The sequence below is a fragment of the Paracoccidioides lutzii genome (assembly GCF_000150705.2).
Source record: "Paracoccidioides lutzii Pb01 unplaced genomic scaffold supercont2.20, whole genome shotgun sequence".
Classification (NCBI taxonomy): domain Eukaryota; kingdom Fungi; phylum Ascomycota; class Eurotiomycetes; order Onygenales; family Ajellomycetaceae; genus Paracoccidioides; species Paracoccidioides lutzii.
This window is the reverse complement of record NW_015440966.1, coordinates 86,439-105,522: the sequence shown is the minus strand read 5'-3', so window position 1 is coordinate 105,522 and position 19,084 is coordinate 86,439. Positions and strand designations below refer to the sequence as shown.

Below are 19,084 nucleotides of genomic sequence, written 5' to 3'. Positions count from 1 at the left end.
ATTTCATCCTCTTGACAAAATGCTGGGTACCCTGCTCGACAAAATCCAGTCACGAACCTTGGATATTCTTTGGAGATAAAATGATTCGTTTGGGAAGGTTTCATAGAAGATTATTGGCGCATGAGCATTCTGAATATGTAGTTTTTCAGTGCATGTTGAAGGATATTTTAACCCGGTGAAGAGGATCTGAATGTGTTCATTAACAGAGCTTTAGAATGGCCTTGGGGGTTTGCCTCCAGCTACTCCGAAGGAGAGAGTCTCCCAAGCCAGCATCAACGAAGAAGAAGCATATTTGGAAAGGTTCTCCTTAAATGTTGTCATTAAAATTCCATTTCGTTGGACATGATGGTTTCCGAAATCATTCCATGGATGAGACCGCTATCGTGTTTTAAATAGTGATAATACGTTGCATGTCCACCTTCAAAGTCCCAACGGATGCCATCCCAACAAGGTCCAACCCAGAACCCTTCATCTACACCCTAAATCGACTCTTTTCTTGGTAAATGAAACCTGGAGGGCAGGCCCCAGAGGCAGGAAATTTTGAAACTGAAGAAGGGCACAAAGAAACCACTTTCTTGCACAGCTGGTCAATGTTGAATTTTAAAGGATGAGTTTCCTAGTGTCCAGCATCGAGATGTTCCCATTGACAAAAAGATATGTTCAAGTGGGTCACTCGAATCACTCCCTGATTTAGTCAATAGAGAATAGAACTAAAGTGCAGAGCATGAATAATTGAAGAGTACTATTCATACTCTCCAAATCACACACTGTCTCGGGCAGATGATCTGGCAGGTGATATCATCTCATCTGCTCAAGCACTCATGTGGCGCTGTAAACTCGGTGTGGAGCTTCCCTAATTGAAAATTGGCAGCATGGCCCCAGATGTACGCTCTTGAGCACTGAGACTTTATTTATGATGAATGCCCGGCAACTTCATGCGTCTCACGGCCTCATCCGCAGCACTTTGTCAGGTCGCCCATCGGATTATTATAGTTCCAGTTACAAGATATAAACGGATGAGACGGTGCATAGTTACCAAGAGGCATTTCCCGGTTCTTTCTAGGAAGCAAGATTAAGTTTTGGTCCCTGAAGGTAGAATTGTTTCCCAAAGGTGCCAGTGGCGCTTTTCTGCCAGAGCCTTGTGGCAGCTTGGTTTGGCATGGTTGAACTGGGCCATGTCTCTCTGCAACTGAGGTCATTCGAGAAGAGCAAACGGAGCTTACCTGACTGCCAATGCGGGTTTCAATGGCAAGGGAGAAGGCATATCAAGTGGGAAGTGAATCAAGTGTTGAAAATAAATGTTTGATCTCCACAGGTTTCCGCTCCTTATTTGGTCTGGTATATATATCATCATGGCTTCGTAGCTCTAAGTAAGACTCTTCTCTACAATAATACCTCCTTTTTGTCGATCAAGACCTGGGGGCATTCCGAGTAACCTATGTCAGGCGCACCTCTTTGTGAAACCCTTGTGAAACGGGGGATAAAAGAGTAGAACTAAAATTTGATATTGAAGAAGAGAAAAAAACTCCTGAGTTTTGCATTCAGTGCCAGTCAATGCACACATGAGATAAGATGATATGAGCGCTTATTATTCAATGATTCAGGAGATAAATAAATGTTTGATCATTGCACACGTCTATATCCCTGCAGACATCATCAACGGCTAAATATATATATGATCTCAGATGAAGGTTCTACCTAGGGACAAATAAATGTGTTGGTATGTACTCTGTACGTACTCCATCTGGGTATTATCCACCCTCTTAAATCAGGGGGCTAAACTTGATGAAGAATAACTTGAAAACGTTCTCATTGGCTCTTCTTCCACACCTGCGGCCCGGATGTCCATGCTTTTTGGTCAGGTGTCCTGAGCAAACAGAACTGTGATTTCCACCAACAGCAAACCAAAGCCTCATGGTCAAGGGTACGAAACGCATTAATGCATATTTATGGCACAACATACTCCGTACAAAAAAGCCAAAATGCAAGAGTGTTTCGTTGCTCTGTTCTCAGGGTGGAGATTCTATCGGAGCAAAACCAAGATGATTTGACGAGGTTCCATGCCATATGTCAAAAGATTAATTAAATCCCATGTTGAACTAATGGAAATGGATGGTGTGGGCAGAGATAACTAACCGGTATAAAGCAAATACCTTAAGCTCTTCTCTTTATTTTCGTAAACATGCTGATACTTTTTGCGTATTTTTGCATATTGCGCAGCCAGGACTGGCGAGAAGAGAATATTAATGGTGGTAATAATAAAATGGCAGAGACAACAAGCATCGCCTTCGGCGGGGGGTGGGTAACATAATAATAATTGATTCTGAGTGAACGTGAGTGGTTGACGTTGAAGCCGAGTGCAATAATAGCGCATTCCCGGTCGCACTGCGTGCTCCGAAGGCAGTCGGCGTATTCTAACCCTTCAAGATGGCGATACACACGGCAACTCCTGCACAGAGTACCGAGCGGGGAGCAGGAGAAGAGTTCTCCGTACTGGCTGGACACACTGGGTATTGGTATGGTATGCGGGTGATAAATAAAGGATAGTTACCGCTAATACCAGATGATACAATTGAGTTGACATTACTACCAGGTCCAGGTACCCCCAGCAAATAAGAGTACGCGCTGCCTCATCGGCTGACTGTGCGGTGTAACGTTCTCCGCCCTTTGTATGTGACCAATAATGCGGGTCGACTCTCCACCAGCGCTAAACCTTCGAACCCTAGTCCTACATCCCCCAGCCAAGCTTCCAACCGCTTCACTGTGACGGTGGGAAAGGCAAAGGGAAAGGGAAAGGGAAAGGGAAGAAAATATACGTGAGAGCCAACCAGAGCGACTGACGACCTGGTCGACTGGGAGAAACGGTCCTCTCAGCGCAACGCCGTCAGCGACTCAGGTGAGAGAAACGCCTATCTTCTCCCTCCATATTAACCTGCGCCTCCCTTGTTATTTTTTATTTTTTATTATTTATTATTTATATTTTTAATTTTATTTTTTGCTTCACCGTTGCCAGATACGTCCTCCCACCTGGACAGCTAAGAACTCTCCGTCCACTCTTCGCTCTGACATTTCACTCTTTTTAACGCCTCACGGGGTGATCGACTGGTTGCTTCGCCAGACGCCGTCCATACCTTCACTGCGTATTCTTTCTTTAATTCTTTGTTTTTCCGGTTTATATTCTCTCTCCTCTCAATCCCTCGCATCTCTCGCCGCACACGCCCTCCATATCTATTCTTTCTCTAATTCTTCGTTCTTCCGGTTTATATTCTCTCTCCTCGCTCTCCCTTCCATCTCTCGCCGCACACATCTAAACTACTCCCCATATATACGGGCTCCATTTTTATACCGCCAAATCCGCCCGTCTCCCTCGACTCTTGATTCAGTTTGCGGATTGTCTCTCATCTTCATAGAGAACGACTCCTCAATCCAAAGGCATATTGGATTGATTTCCTGGTTGTCGTTCCTCAACGACCCCCCCCCCAATCGTGGACATAAAACATTCCATTCTTCAGACAACCTCATATTTTAGTCCGCCGTGAACATTCTTGTCCTTTTCCGTCATTCGGGTGACTATCGGAGTCCTGGGAATCCTCTATTTCCTTCTCTCTCTTCCACTTTTACGTTGTACCTTGCGGATCTTCGTTTTGAGAATTAAAGGTCCGGAAATACCATAGTATGGCTCTTGGACCTGGAGTGGACCAGCGATCAGATCCAGTACCGGCAATGCCGTCTCACAACGCGAATGGAAACGGCGTACCTGTCTCATCTCCTTCGTCATCGTCCACAGCATCTGATACTGAACATAACCAAAAATCCAGGGCCAACCGTCCCCGTTTGGCGAAGCGGAGACCTAGTGCCTCCATTCTGGTCCCTCGCGACCATCCCGAAATCGAGATTGAGGAGGAGGAATTCTCATCAGATGACGCCCGCGCCATGAGTCCCAGGAGGAACTCTGCTGATGTTGAGAGACTAGGTAGAGAAGCCAGAGAGTTCCTAGAAAAGTGAGTGTTCCTAAATTACAATCTAATGTTTTGTCTTATCTTCGTGCGCGATATGTCTTGAATGTCGGAATGTTGTAATATTTGCCTCTACTCTCTACAATTTTCCCGTTCAGAGTGCTAGATCTTTACTCTATCTGTTTCTAACCTTTCCCCCTGGCAGACAAGCATTTATCTTACAATCATCACTGCAAGCACTCGTGGAACGCATTGATGAAGTCAAGTCGGACCACGACAAATTGGAAATGGAAAATAGGTTTCTACAAGACTACATTGGTGGTCTGACACGAACCATGTCCGCGAAGACAGAGGTTACATCAACCAGCGGCGTCGGGAAAGGGAAAAAGCCCCAGAAGTAATCAGTGAAATACTATGGGGGATGGGGTTGAAATACACCTTCCTCCTTTTCCTTTCTCAAAACACTCTCCGCAAACACGATTTGTGACCCCCTATCGACGACTGAAAGAGGAATCAATGACACACATAAACCCACGAACCATCTTCAAACCATTCATGACTTAATTACGCATTACGACCTTCGATCAACAGCTTAGCATAGCCCTTTGTTACCGCCTATATTATCACCTTTAATCTTAATGCTGTGGAGTCTGCACTTGGAAACACAGAAGAGGAAGCCAACCAAAAGTCGTCCACAACACATCAATCACCTTTAGTTCTTCATTTCCTGAGAGACATGCACTTAGAAAATAATCCTACGGGTCGACTACAACACATACGAACTGGCTTTGTGCGCCCATGCTGTCAGCTTCCCCGCCATTGATCCAAAATACCCTGTCAGTTTTAGAAATAAAACAAAACAAGGTTTATTTGCTCTCTGATACCTTTGCCCTTTTAGCCAGTCCTGTCTGCTGCCAAACGTCTGCTGCCAAATGCTTAAAAGGAGAAGCCGTCAACAGTCCGAAACCCAAACATTCGATCAGCCAGTGGCAAGTCGCGCTTTGTGAGCATGTGACATCACACGATCAAAACATCGAAATGGGGAAAATAAAAAAAAAGCATATTGAATCGTCACGGATTATAAATGATGTCAGCGCCATTTCGGAAACCCTGACTTAAGCAAAAGTCCGGCTAAAAAAATTATGCGACTCTCAATTTTTCTCAAAGCCGGATATGCTCCTACGTCCCTGGCACCATATCCTCCACCCCTGACCTTGGTGGAAAAAGCGGTGCTCATATTCGGTTTCTCGTAGGTCTCATAACAAATGCGCCCCTTCTGTATTTCCTTATTTCTTTTTTTTTTTTCTTTTTTCTTTTTTTTGGGTTGTTTTTTTTTTGCAGCAAAAAAAAAAAAAAAAAAAAAAAAAAAATATCGTGAGCTTCTCGTTGGATGACAAACGTTGTTTGTTACTGCCGGTGGGAAGACGGGAATGGATATGTTTTTCTTTTAGTATTTGGGGGCTACTTATCGCATCGATTTGGCCGGATAAATAATAAGTAGTATTCTTATATAAATCCTTGGCTGAGACTGAGACAGTGCGACTTCATTTGTTTCAAAGACTCTACTTCCCTACCCCTCCCTGTGCTTTCTGCTCTCCCCTTCTTCTTCTTCTTCTTCTACTACTACTACTACCAAATGCGGTGTGCGATATGGCTTTAACCCTCCTCTCCTCCCTTCTACTACCAAACACACCTCTAATCTTCATCTCACTAAGCATGATTTTATTTCTGGAGACAATTATTTTGCGGAGCGTTTTCTTGTTGTTTTCCCTCTCTCATTTTTCTTTCTCTCCCATCGCTTTCCTTAATAATTGGCTATTGAGTGAGCAGAGAGGCGTTGAAATCCACTATTTTTCGTTTCCATCCAACGTGTTTTATGCTTTATCAGAAAGGGGGAAAAGCGCCAGGCGTGATTGATGGAGTTTCCATTTAAAAAAAAATTGGTGAAGGATCTCTTCTCTTCTATATTCTACCTCGATATCATTTGTGGTATCTCTTTATTTTTATTTATTTATTTATTTATTTATTTATTCTTTTTTTTTTTTTTTTTAGAAAAAGATATGAACAAAAAATGAAAAGAGATAAATAAGGAGTCCTTCATATTCCATATGACAGGTTTCCCTCCTAGACCTGGAGGATGTATGAACCGTCGAAACCACAAAAAAATGAGAAAATAGAAAATAGAAAGTGAGCAAAATATATTATCTTCTCTTTAAAAATGAAAATACCATCGATATACATTCCTAGTTAATTCATATTATTTTCCCCCTAATTTTCTTTCGATTTTTTAGTCCTTTTCAATACTTTTCCCTTGTCTTCAAAATCCCCATTGGTTAAATCTATGCTTTGGCTGTTCAACACTTCTCCAAACCCTTAAAATTGACCATCTTGACCTCCCTGATTGACTTCTCCCTTCCGCTCATCTCTTGTCACCCACCCACTTTTTTCACCTCCTTGACAAGATAGGGCGGGAAGGAAAAGCAGGATCTGACGATATGACACTTCGCTATGACTCTAACGTCTATGATGAGCCATTAGATTCCAAGTGCAATGCATAATTTTAGCCTTTTTGTGGGATTATTTTTTATGGGTTCCGATGCCAAGTAGGTGTCAAACGATCCCCATGCACAAACGTCCTTGGTATCTTGTGCATGATATCAATCAGTGAAAAAAGGAAGGAAAAAGTAGAAGGAAGATTTCCCTTTTTTCATTTTGATTCTCTGATGATACGATATCACCTGAAAACGAAAAACATAAGTTTTCAAGGCATATTTCTCTTCTCTAACTTTCTTCTGATTCATCGTACCGTAACACAATGCAATGACAAGATAGACAGATACAAGGAAAAAGAAAATAAGGGAGAGATCAGTAACAGCTAGCTTACCACCATAGGTGGAAGGGGGGGAAATAATAAGGAACCGTTTATATACAGTGATATATTCCAAAGTATGTGTTCACATACCAGCTGATTGCTGTAAGTAAAGAGTAAAGACTTTCCGGGGCTGTACGAGTATTTGTATTTGTGGAGGGGAGATGTAACTTGGTGATAATCGATGAGGAGAAGGAGTAGTAGTTAGCAGCAAAGGGACGACAAAATGCGATCAATGATTCGGCATTCCTTTTACAACTAATTTCCTGGCACCAACCCCGCTCCCTCTCGTTCGTAACCACCTCTCGTTGACTTTGGAGGATGAAGATTTTAGTTATTCTCCCCACCGTGTTCCTTGGTGAGTTGCTCACTGCATTGAGGGATCATGAGTTCGTTAGTATAAATGGATATGGAAAGGGAAGAATTCTGCCTACAGTCCAAAGGGAAGATGGGGACGGGGGAAAGAGGGGGAAGGGGTATAAGCACGTACATGTGAGCATCGAGCTCATCGAGATGCTTGCGCTGTTGCTTCAGCTTTTCTCTTAGAATTTGCAGCCTATTGTGATACAGATGAATAAGTATTTTCCCATTCACAATAAATCTCCCTCGTATTCAAGTCACTTGAAGTCCGAGTTCCCTCGATTATCTTTTCTCCCATTCCCCTTTCAGATATTGGGGGGTTGCTATGAAAACGCACTTTTCCATCTCCCTTTGCTTAATGTATATGGCTTCATCGGCAGCTTCCTTCTTGGTCCATGAATTGCTGTTTTGATACAAGAAAGGAATATAAAATCAGTATTTTATTTATCTTTTCTCAGGGAAAAACATCATCCACTGCGTCTCTACAATAGCTACAAAGAAACATAGAGCTTTAAATATACAAGAGATATGGATGCCTAGAAAAAACCGAGCACGTACCCAGTTGTCATTTTCCCAGTAGATCTCGGAGCGCCTACATCACCTTCACTCATTCTTGCGGCAGCAATGGAGAAAGAGCGGGAGATAGGCAGCTGCGTAGCGCGGAGGAAAGATCGGGAGGATTGACGCAACATATCGGATAGGTTCTGATGTGCGTGTGGGGCGAAAAGAGGAGAGGGAGAGATATATATAAGGGCTATTTGAGAAGTAGAGGGATGAGTTTAGAGTGATCAGCTGTGGCGGGTGGAGGGGGGAGGGGGTGAGATCTGCCAGCTTATCCGTTAGATATAATATGGTCAAGAGCAATGGCAGAGGGTTTCGTACTTCTACCTAGAGGGTTTAATGGGGTTGTTTGGGATAAGGTGGTTTTGGAGGTTTGGATTTGGTGGAATTGGAGGTTAGTGGTTTGGTGGTGGGCTGTGGAAACCGGAGTGAGACTAGCCGGATTCGGGCAGGAGCAGCTTCATTGCTGACTCAGCGGGGTCAAGTAGGTAACTAGTTAGCTAGCAAGTGGAATGACGTCGGATGACTCCGGTTTCTTTGGGGTTGCCACCCGTCAACTTCCTTGGGAGAGAATCGAGTCGAGACGAAAAACAGTAAAAGGTATACAATGCGAGCGTAGCGAAAGAGTATACATCACTGCAATGATATTGCTGTGTAAAAGAGCAACTACATTTTCACATTTGGCGGAGAGATTATGGCTATGAATGGAAATAGAGGCCAGCTATTCATTAGGCAGCTATGCTACATCTTAGAGAATGGCGACTGAGAAAGAACATGGATATCTTTGTTAGGTTTCTTCTCGAGTTTGGTTATTGTTCTTGATCGTCCTCAAACTATATTCTGAGTGGAGGTATTTCCTCTTTTTTTCATTTGTTTATCATCAAGAGGTTTCAGCACGAATATCCAGTCCCTATTAACTGTTGGTAATTGATGCTCATTCATCAGCTCTGCTGATACAATGGATCCAACCAGAACAAGTCTGACTCTATCGGTATTGTTATTGTATTGAAGTCGAAGCAAGCGGGGCGAGGGGCGAAGAGAAGCTTGTAGAAAAGATGAAATATTTTCTCGACCTTTTCCACCAAGAACGGAGACAGGACCCGAGAATCGATAGTTAATATAATAATATCTAACCATCTTTTACGGATGATGGCGATGAGTATGATACTGCAAGCCGCCCTCTTCTTCCCCCCTTAATCACAGCCTAGTCAAGCTGACGAACGTCAGGGCAAAAACGTATGCTGGCAGCCGCTGTATATACGAATGACAATGGATATGTTATCGCCTAGTCCGGCAGAAGGCCAGAAATTGGAAGCGCGCAAGTCTGAGTAGGAAGAAATTACGCCTTGTCCTGCACAGCGCTTCTTTAGCGTTGAAAGCTGTCGTGTGGTGGGATTGTTACAAGACTCCAAGTCGATGCGCCATTCGGCTCTTTGCAGATGGATGGATGGCTTTCTTCTTCCTAGGGCTGAAGTAAAAGATATAATGGTGTGAAATGCTGGGAGATGTAGCTAATTAAGGATATATGTAGGTACGTAAAATAAGTGCTTTTAACAATGACGCAGGGATAGAATTTCTGAAATATTTCCAGCTCCATCCAGGGATTAGGGTAGAGCAGTACGACAGCATAATTTGACTCTCTCATATATAATAAAAAGAATAAAGCGAGCAGAAGTAAATAACAGTTAAAAGCTGCCGAGTTGTGCAGGTTAACCTGGATGTTGTTGTTTGTCGTTCGTCGGTTGGTTTGTTGCTGACTACTCCTGGCAGCACCTGATCCCAAACTTTCCATTCTGCCCTGTACTGGTCCAAACCCGCCCAATTTCTTCTGCTCTCTTCACCCTTCCACCTCAACCCCTTCAAATATCCCACATCTCCCAACAACCAACCTTTCCCCATCCTGTCTCGCACCACAACAACCCCTATCTCGCCTCAACCACCCATCAACCCGCCCCAGTACTCCAACCGCTGTCTCAATCCTTCGTCTGTGTCTATCTTCGCTCTCTCAAACTACGCGTTATCCCCTTTCCAGGTGAGACCTTCCTTTGTTTGTGTGTGTGTGATTCACCCAGCAACTGGCCCCAACCGCCGCCCAAGTTGCCGAAATCTACATTTATACCCCCGTCCCTTCGAATCGCTGCAAGGGGTTTTGCCCTAGTTGACGTCGTTGTCATCCATTTCAAAGCCTCTGCGATGTATCATGTGTGCAATCATTCTTTGTTGAGTTTTGGCCATTGCCCTGTCACAGCAACGCTTCTGTAATCGCGTCAGAAAATCCTTAGCAATTTACTTCCATACCATTACTTTCTATCTCTGTACTTCCTGCGTGGGTTATTCCATCGTTTCGCATTGGTCCTGAGAAATCTAGCTTCGATGCGGCCATTTTGGAGTCCCACGAAATGCCACCCTCTCTCTATCTTGTCTTAAACTTAGCCTAGCCCCTCTTACCCTGTTTCCGTTGACATGACAACGGCAAAATAGAAAAAATAAAAACTAAAACTAAAAAAAAAAAAAAAAAAAAAAAAAAAGAGCTAACATGCGTCAAATCATACCCACTACTGCCCATCTTCCGCGCTAACAAACTTCGATTGTAGGAACCTTGATTCATTATGGGTTACGAAGATGCTGTATATCTCGCCAAGCTCGCCGAGCAGGCCGAGCGCTACGAAGGTCCGTGACAAAATACTACCTGCCTACCTAGGCACCCCTTTAAAAGCGCAATGTGGGTGAGGAACATGAAAGATGTTGACTCTGGATTAGAAATGGTGGAAAACATGAAGATTGTGGCTTCTGCAGACAAGGAGCTATCCGTCGAGGAGCGCAATCTGCTTTCCGTTGCCTATAAGAACGTGATTGGCGCCCGACGTGCCTCGTGGAGAATCGTTACTTCGATCGAACAAAAGGAGGAGTCGAAAGGCAACGAGGCGCAGGTTGCTCTTATCAAGGAGTACCGCCAAAACATCGAGACTGAGTTGGCCAAGATCTGTGAGGATATCTTGGATGTGCTTGACAAGCACCTTATCGCCTCTGCGGAAACTGGAGAATCCAAGGTTTTCTACCACAAGATGTAAGCAATCATCTAACCTTTTCATCGCATTTCGCCCATTCTTTCTTTATTTCTTATTTTTTTTGTGCTGGTTGGTTTGTGGCCCAGTGCTTGATATATTCGACTTTCTGTCTTCTTTTTATCTAATTTGAGTGTTCGTTTGTAGGAAGGGGGACTACCACCGTTATCTCGCCGAGTTCGCTCTTGGAGACAAGCGCAAGGACTCCGCTGACAAGTCGCTGGAGGCTTACAAGAACGCAACTGAGGTTGCTCAGACCGATCTTGCCCCTACCCACCCCATCCGTCTGGGTCTTGCTCTCAACTTCTCCGTCTTCTACTATGAAATCCTGAATTCTCCAGACCAGGCTTGCCACCTCGCCAAACAAGCTTTCGATGACGCTATTGCTGGTATGTCATTTGACTTTTTCAACCTACCTTGAATGTCAGATAGGAACCAAAAGCTAACTTTGAACTTTAGAACTTGACACACTTAGCGAGGAGAGCTACAAGGACTCCACTCTTATTATGCAACTCTTGAGAGACAACCTGGTAAATACCATGCCGCCCGCCCCAATCAGACATGTCAGCCAATACCTAACATTTTCTATCTCAGACTCTCTGGACATCATCTGAGGCTGAACCCGCTCCCGAGGTGGCCCCTGCCCCCGCTGAGCAAAAGGATGAAGCCCCCGCTTCTACTAGCGAGGATGCCCCTAAGGCCGCTGAGTAGACAAAGAAGAAAAAAATTTGAAAGAAGTTATTTTTGCTGTTTTTTAGATTGGAGTGGATACAAAGGGAACCTTTGTTGTGACTTTTGTTAATCTCTTTTTTATCTGCCCATCCTTCCCCGATGTGCCGTGCTCTTCAATTTATTTTATCGCGCTCCAAAACCCTTTTCCATGGTCCATCCCATTCAAATCTCGCTTTTCTCATCTCCCTTTGCTCCCCTCTCACACCCCAATCACTCACCAACCCTGACCCCATTTTCCCCCGTTCCTTTTCCTCGATTTTAGCGGCTGGGAAGTATCTCTGTTAGGTTGTTTTTTGTTTTCTAATACTCCGTTCTCTTTTCTCAGAATGTCTTGTTTTCTCATTTCCATTCTTTCTCGTTTTCGTCCTTTGTACTCGTGCTCCTTTCGTATTGAAAAGGAAAAAAAAAACCATTCACAAAATGACGATCAATCGAGTAAGGAAATAAAACCCAAAACCCCAAAGCCAAACAAAACAAAATACGCAAATATTCTTTCAGCAAAAGTGGAAAAAAAGGAACTTCCCAATTTGTTTTCTGACCGTATACATAGGTATGTAATAGATGGTGAGGGGCCTTGTTTGCTTGATTGATTGGGCTTTGTTTTAAGTTCGGATATGTTTTTTTCCTCGACAATATGGAATGGACACAAATCACACACTTCGAGTACCTCTGCAAAACTCACAACTAAGGAAAAGAAAACAAATAAGGAAAGAAATTAACATAATACAGCCGTCATACATATATTTGTACACCTTTTTCGCCTTAGGCTTTAAAAACCTTCTTTTCTCGCCTCTCACTTGTCGTATATCGATTGTTTTGTATTGTTTTATTTTCAGCTCCTGATGTAAGCTACATTTGCAGTCTTAATATGAGTCGAGAGAGATTTGCAAGTTCCTTTTTCCAAGATAGAAGAGAGAAGAATGAAAGCAGAGGCGGAGTGTGGCGGAGTCTATGGATAGTTAACCTGAGAATAGGAAAGCTAAAAGAGTTGGTAGAGCTCCGGAGGTAAGGGCTAGAAGTCTTTAGAGGACGTATCGTTTCCGTGATACTTTTTCTATAAGTCGGTTACTACTCATATGATTTATTGTGTTCCCTTGATTATCATGTTACTTTTCAAATATATCTTATGCGGGATATGCTGTGCTCTGATGAGGATAATGATCTCTAATGACGCGACAATGTATCTGGGAGGAGGTGATATGGACGCGCTAGGATATATTCCACTGTCAAAGGAAGACAAAACGAAAAGGAGAAAGATTAGCTGTCTCCCGGATAGTAAGCCGTATTTTATAAAAACATTCTGCAATTATTGAAAAAGGGACGAAAAAGGAGGAAAGTAATATCAAGACAGCATTATATATAAAATGGGAACGATACAGATGTGATCCCAGAAAGAAAACCGATAACATAAAATCGGGACACAGAGATAAAAAGGAAAGCATGGCATAACATGAAATGAGAAGGGAGAAAAACCAGAAAAGAAAACAAGAATAGATTCCAAAATGCGGGGTATTACCAACAACCGTAATTCCCCGACAATCAGAATTAATTGGAGGAAAAACTAATGTCCGTTTCCCCAACGCAATACCAATCCCCAAAGTCCCATCCAACGGCCCCTATCGACGGCCCATATACGCTTTGTAAAAATCTTCCGCCGCACCTCCCCCACCAAGACCATTGCTAGTTCCATTCCTATACTGCCCATACGGGCTCTGATGCTGATGCATACTAAGCGAGCTACCCAGCTTTTGCGCTGCGGCAATCTTGGCATGTAGATTTGCTGTGCCCTGGTCGATGAGTTGGAGCTGGGAGAGGTGTGAATTGAGGATGCGGACGATTTGGGAGATCTGGAGGGGCAAAAAAAGGGAGAGGGTTGGGTGGGATAGGTTAGAAAAAAGGACAACAATGTGTGTCTGGATAGTGAAGGGAGATAAATATGTAGGGGTTATAGTTATTACGTACGGGTTCATCGGCCTTGGTTGTCTTGTTTAGAGTTGAGGAGGCGGAGTTTACTTCTTCGATCATACTTGTTAGGTCCTGGCCCATTTCGTTAAGGCGTTCGGATAGGCGTTCGGCGAGTTTGTAACTGTTTTGAAGGATGGTTAGCTGGTGGTTTGCAATAGGAAGGCAAAATTATATGGTTAGACGTGGATTGGGATATCGGGGGAGCTGGTACTCACGTTCGCTCACGTTCCTGGTCTGGTCCTTGCAATGAATCTGTAGTCCCAACCTGTTTCGACAACAAAGCTTGAACCTCCTGTTCGTACCGATCGAGCCACGAGCTCAATTCATCCTGCTGCCCTTCCACAGATGCTAATTGGCGTTCAACTTCCTGTGTCGCCCTCTCCGCATCGACGGTATTGCCATAAAGTTTCTGGACTTTAGTTCCATTGTCCACAAGCATACGATCCCATGTGGCGACTTGCTCCGCTTGTTCTTGGAATTCTTTTTGGTATTTTGTTAAATCAGTGGCCCAACGAGTTATAATCTCATCCATGGTCTTGTTTTTGAGACGGGATTGGGCTGGGGGAGGTGGTCCTACAATCGACGCCCCCAGGCCACTGGCGGTTGCTGTAGTTGTGGGTGTGGTGCAAGCAGTGGTCGTGGCAGTGGTAGTGTCAGTTGTTGGAGGAGCAGTGATAGTTGTCTTTCCATCGGTAGCGGAGGTAGTTGCGGGAGTTGATGTTGTGGGAACTGTCGTTAAGCTCGGTTTATTGAGGTTAAACATTCCACTAGCTGCTTGGCCCGGAGTGGAGGCTGGGGTAGTCGACTCCTTGGGTGCATTCGTCTTCGGGGTGCTTATACTGACAAACAACCCTCCAGCGGGTGCCGCCGTTGTTGTTGTTGCCGTAGTAGATGTCATTGATAGGGTAGAGGTGGAAGCAGAGGAACCGCCCAGGGACCCGAAGAGGGGTTTCTGAGCGGTCTCTGCTGACGTGGCTGGCGTTAAAGTACCAAACGTGGGTTTAGAGGAAGGAAAGCTCGATTGCTTTTGTGGCGATTGGGTCCCTGAAGTGCTAGGGACAGAGAATGGAGAACCAGACGTTTGCGGGGTGGTTGACGTCCCAGCTGTGCTGAGAGCGGATGGCTTCGCATCAGATTTCTCGGTCTCGGTGATTTGGCCCTTGGTAGTGGGGACGTTGAATAAGTTCCCTGAACTTGTAGTTTGTGATTGAGGAGCATTTGGGAAAAGAGTCGTTGTCGTTGTTGCCGGCGTAGAAGCACTTGTTGATGACAGAGTGCCTGTGACAGCGCCTTGTCCTCCAAAGGGATTAGAACTGGGTTTCTGTCCAAACAGAGGTGCAGACTCCCCTGGCTTTGTCGACCCTTGATTCCCGAAAAGGCTGGATCCCGTTGAACTCTGCGGCGGGGGCTTTGCCGGTGTAGTTGACATGTTGCCAAATACTGATGTTGCACCTGATGCTGCTGGAGTGGCGTTTCCAAATAAACTACCAGTTGACGGTGTATTCTTTCCTAGCTCCCCAAACAATCCAGATTTCGCCTGACCCGATGACGCAGGTTCCGTTGGCTTAGGAGTCTGGCTTGCAGCCCCGAATAAGGGCGTCGTCGATGTTTGTCCACCAGTTTGTCCCTGATCCGAGGGCTTCGCGAAAGGGCTAGAGGTAGTACCTGATATTACGCCGAACGTATGTTTAGAGCTCTGGCCACCAAACATGGAACCGGTTTGACCTGTTGCAGGGGTCGTTGAGCCTCCAAACAAAGGAGTGGCAGAGCTACTCGTTGCTGGTGTTGCTCCAACACTTCCAAAGACACCACCAGTGTTGCCGGACGCGTTTTGCGAAAATGGCGATGCGCCCGCGGTACCGAATGTTGGTGTATTGGAAGCTCCCGATGTCGAGGGCGTCCCAAATTGAAATGGGCTAGACATCGTTGCAAATAGTTTATCGTTTCTTCGGGGACTTCGAAGAAGAACAGGATGTATGCTAAGAACCAGAAATTAATATTTTGATTAGGGACTACTACTACCTTGTTGGACGGTGTTTGGAGCCTGGTGAATGGATACTTATAAAGAGGGACTGGACGAGTGGGATATAGCTGAGGTAGGCTAAGCAGCCAACAGAGCCGATGCTGTATAGGCGCTGGATATATGTATAGAAGTAAGAAGGGCTTCAACGTTATGCCCTGGGAGGTGAAGCATCGGGCAGTTTTCTTGCTGTTGTCGACATTGAAATCGCATGAAGTTTCAGTTGGTGATGTTTTGCTGTATGTAGCTTTAGCTGGAGGTGACAGTACCATACGAGATTACACACATAGCAATCGGCCAGCAGCTACAACAAAACGGTATCAATACAGATACCGGGCCGATTGGGGCTCCAGACCGCCTTGGCAGAATCCTTCCACAATTTCAGAAATGGGACTTCGTTCCCAGACACAATCTGCTGGTGCGGGGGATCTGAATCCAACGGAGAATATCCTGGTATTCTACGGCTGCACTAGTTTATTTGAGCTGAGCTGAGCTGGAGACACCCGGACCGTTTCGATGACAGAGCGGATTTCCCGCCCTCCCAGCATATTGCTGGAGCCACCGCCGAAAGGGGCTGAGCTGGAAGACCCCGGAGCACAATCCCGTGTGTATCATTCCTCACTATGATATCTATTCTACATTCTGGAGCGATGTGCAGCTAATCTTATATCCTGCAGACTCAGAGAGCGAAGATGAGCATTTTTCTGATGCTTCTGAAGGCATAGTACCCCACTCTGGGTCTCGTTCTCGTTCTCCCTCGCCCATCCCCAGAACCCGCGTAGAGAGAATCGATGATGTCCCAGCTTATGGTGAGACACCTGGTTCTCCTGCTTACGAGAAGAGAGAACTGGACGCTGTCCCAGACGAGATCGAGATTATCGGCAGGGGCATGCCCAGCAGACCATCGTCAAGTGCAAGTGGAAGGGCCTCCTTAACCCCCGATGCAGTTCAGATTCCGCGGACCGTTGTCGAGAAAATCGACCCGAGCTCACCCAGCTATGGAGAGGAGCCAGGAACGCCAGCCTACGAAACTCACAAAGCAGATTCTGCTCCGGATATGATATGGAAAATTGGTGACCAAGGCCCTCGACTTTGGAATGTGCCACCCGACCAAACAGGGCAGAGGGTAGAGGGTTTCCCCGTTCCAGAAACGTTACTTTCCCGTGTTGAATCTCTCCCTGAAGACCACCCTCGTCGAGCATTTATTGCACACAAGAGGCACCCTAGTGATGCAATGCCAGATACCATCGTGACAGTGCCGGATGTACTAGGTAAGCTTACCATCCTCCCTTCCCTGGTGTGGCGCGAATAGTTTTCAGAAGGACGATTGACCGAACCAGGATCTCCAAACGCTTCACCGAGTAGATCCGAACATCGAAGTCACGTCCGGCGGAAAAGCTCCGTAGCAGAAAACCAGAGCTCTGAGAATGATGCTTCACAACAGCCTGCAGGAGACGGATCTGACGATCGACCTTTTGGTGAAGATTTTGATGACTTCGAGGAGGGGGATAGAACCATAGATGATGATGATTTCGGTGATTTTGGTGAAGCAGCTTTTCAGGGACCAATGGAGGTTATCCATGAGGGTGCGACTCAAACAGACAATCATCCCATCCTACAACAACCTCCTCCACCTTCCTTTGTAAGTAGTAGCTTTAGCATAAACAGCGATCCCAACTGTACATACAATCCATCTGTTGATGCGGTCACCTCCATCCTATTACCACTTCTAAACATAATCTGTAAACTGATCCATTCTCATATACTGCAGCCCCCCCTCATTGACATCGACTCCATAAAAAACCTCCAGGACCTCCTAGGAGCAACATCCAACCATCTTGACACCTTATTCCCCAGCTCCGCAAACCTCTCATCTCTCCCCCCAGTCGAACCCTTCCCAGATGCCTCCGCCATCTTCATCACAGACCGCTCTCTCTCCCTCTGGTCCCAACTCGTCGCCCCGCCCCCCCTCCAACCACCCAACTGGATAAAATCCCGCATCCGTCGCCTCTTCCTCGTCTCCCTGGGCGTCCCTGTCGACCTAGACGAAATCCTGCCCGCCTCAAAACAAAAAAAGCTCGTCCTCCCCTCCATAAATTTCGAGGGCAGCCCATCGCCCTCCAACACGGCAACAGGCGGCGCCCCGTCCTCCGTCAGCAGAGTGAAAGCGGACGGCCAGGGACGCTCCTCGACATCTCTCGACTCTGTCCGCTCTACATCGCACACCCGCGCCCCACGACGTCGTGGGCCCCAACCACCTCCAGAATTAGATCTTTTGGCCGTCCGTCGTCTATGCGCAACTACAGATGCGGCTCTGGATAACTTTACGGACGACGAGCTGAAGCAGCACATCTCGCGACTGGAGGAGATGACTCGGCGCGCCAGTGAGGTGTTGGAATACTGGCTCAAGCGCCGTGATGCGCAGATTGGAGAGAAAGAAGCGTTCGAGGGCGTTATTGAGAACTTGGTGAAACATGCTCGGCAGGTGAGGAAGTAGTTTTCTGCTAAAGGCGGGGTTGGGCCGCCGGGGGCGGCTCATCAACTTCTTGGGGAAGTGATGCAGAAAGAAGGGAGCTACTATGAATGGGATACTTGATGCAATTGCTGGTGCCCATGCTTGATATACGCGCATATATATCTTCATACGTCGTCAGGGCCCACCCTGAGTAGATTGCATTCAATGCATTCATTTCATCCAGTCACATCATTCCCCATCATATGGGCTTCACGGAAAGGATAGGCGGAAGGGGTCCGACGGCGGGAACGGTCAAAATGAAAAGACTTGAGCAGGAAGGCTGCCCTTTTCTTTTCTTGCTCATCTTTATCACTTAACAGGAAACTATTGCATAACCCTTAAACCCTCCAACCCTTGCTTCTCTCTTACTGTGTAAGCGGTCCTCCCTCCACACCGGCTCCAAATCTGGGGCCCTTTTAATTGTACATTGTGATTTAGATTCTACCTACCACTTTCACTTGTTTCCTTTACATACATCATTTCCATTTTAATGGATTTACTACATAGGGAGCTAAAGCGAATATTGATAATTATATCAACCATAATTCATTGTCATTACCATCTCTGCCCATCTGAGAGGAAAGCCTCCAGATGGATTCTACTTTCCAGTAAACCCTTCTTTGAGATAAGTGACTATAAAAATCCACAATTGACTTCCCATCATACCACAAAAGAAACTTAACAAAGATTGCGGAGCATATATCCCTGCAATAGAAAGCTTTTTGAAATACTTTTACGTCATTATGCATAAATATATCAAGCAGAATCAATGTCACGATCCATCATCAACCCCAGCCCACCCCGGCAAAACATCTTAATTGGAATCAAAAAAAAATAAAATAAAATAAAATAAAATAACAATGCAAACTGCAAACTGCAAAAGAAACCAAGCCCTTTCATCTTTCTTCTCTACCTCTAATGGGTACAGGGCAATGGTTCACATATGTATATAGAAATCTAGAAATATCACAAGCCCATATTGAATATGTGCTGAGTAAAACCTATAGTATCAACAGAAATGAAGCAGGATTGTTTGCAAAA

The 19,084-nt window shown here is 45.4% G+C and overlaps 7 protein-coding genes across 7 annotated transcripts; 5 read left to right on the top strand and 2 right to left on the bottom strand.

Moving 5' to 3' along the window:
* Window positions 1-2,427: 2,427 nt before the first annotated feature.
* On the top strand, window positions 2,428-2,840 carry PAAG_06755 (hypothetical protein; the record flags this gene model as incomplete). Its single annotated transcript, XM_015845996.1, has 3 exons — window positions 2,428-2,516; window positions 2,594-2,618; window positions 2,727-2,840. 3 exons carry the CDS (start codon window positions 2,428-2,430, stop codon window positions 2,838-2,840), a joined length of 228 nt encoding a protein of 75 aa, XP_015700431.1.
* Window positions 2,841-3,675: 835 nt separating this feature from the next.
* Window positions 3,676-4,357, top strand: PAAG_06754 (hypothetical protein; the record flags this gene model as incomplete). Its single annotated transcript, XM_002791162.1, has 2 exons — window positions 3,676-4,001; window positions 4,162-4,357. The coding sequence occupies 2 exons, from the start codon at window positions 3,676-3,678 to the stop codon at window positions 4,355-4,357; spliced, it is 522 nt and encodes a 173-aa protein (XP_002791208.1).
* Window positions 4,358-7,155: 2,798 nt separating this feature from the next.
* PAAG_06752 (hypothetical protein) lies at window positions 7,156-7,877 on the bottom strand (the record flags this gene model as incomplete). The annotated part of the gene is made up of 4 exons (XM_015845995.1): window positions 7,156-7,195; window positions 7,316-7,381; window positions 7,523-7,588; window positions 7,744-7,877. 4 exons carry the CDS (start codon window positions 7,875-7,877, stop codon window positions 7,156-7,158), a joined length of 306 nt encoding a protein of 101 aa, XP_015700430.1.
* Window positions 7,878-10,355: 2,478 nt separating this feature from the next.
* PAAG_06751 (DNA damage checkpoint protein rad24) lies at window positions 10,356-11,522 on the top strand (the record flags this gene model as incomplete). Its single annotated transcript, XM_002791159.2, has 5 exons — window positions 10,356-10,416; window positions 10,507-10,813; window positions 10,959-11,200; window positions 11,271-11,341; window positions 11,406-11,522. 5 exons carry the CDS (start codon window positions 10,356-10,358, stop codon window positions 11,520-11,522), a joined length of 798 nt encoding a protein of 265 aa, XP_002791205.1.
* Window positions 11,523-13,159: 1,637 nt separating this feature from the next.
* Window positions 13,160-15,432, bottom strand: PAAG_06750 (hypothetical protein; the record flags this gene model as incomplete). Its single annotated transcript, XM_015845994.1, has 3 exons — window positions 13,160-13,390; window positions 13,506-13,629; window positions 13,724-15,432. The coding sequence occupies 3 exons, from the start codon at window positions 15,430-15,432 to the stop codon at window positions 13,160-13,162; spliced, it is 2,064 nt and encodes a 687-aa protein (XP_015700429.1).
* Window positions 15,433-15,681: 249 nt separating this feature from the next.
* On the top strand, window positions 15,682-16,020 carry PAAG_12273 (hypothetical protein; the record flags this gene model as incomplete). The annotated part of the gene is made up of 1 exon (XM_015847785.1): window positions 15,682-16,020. The coding sequence occupies one exon, from the start codon at window positions 15,682-15,684 to the stop codon at window positions 16,018-16,020; it is 339 nt and encodes a 112-aa protein (XP_015702581.1).
* A 24-nt stretch (window positions 16,021-16,044) lies between these two features.
* On the top strand, window positions 16,045-18,025 carry PAAG_06749 (hypothetical protein; the record flags this gene model as incomplete). The annotated part of the gene is made up of 4 exons (XM_002791157.2): window positions 16,045-16,132; window positions 16,206-16,799; window positions 16,869-17,170; window positions 17,300-18,025. 4 exons carry the CDS (start codon window positions 16,045-16,047, stop codon window positions 18,023-18,025), a joined length of 1,710 nt encoding a protein of 569 aa, XP_002791203.1.
* Window positions 18,026-19,084: the final 1,059 nt, after the last annotated feature.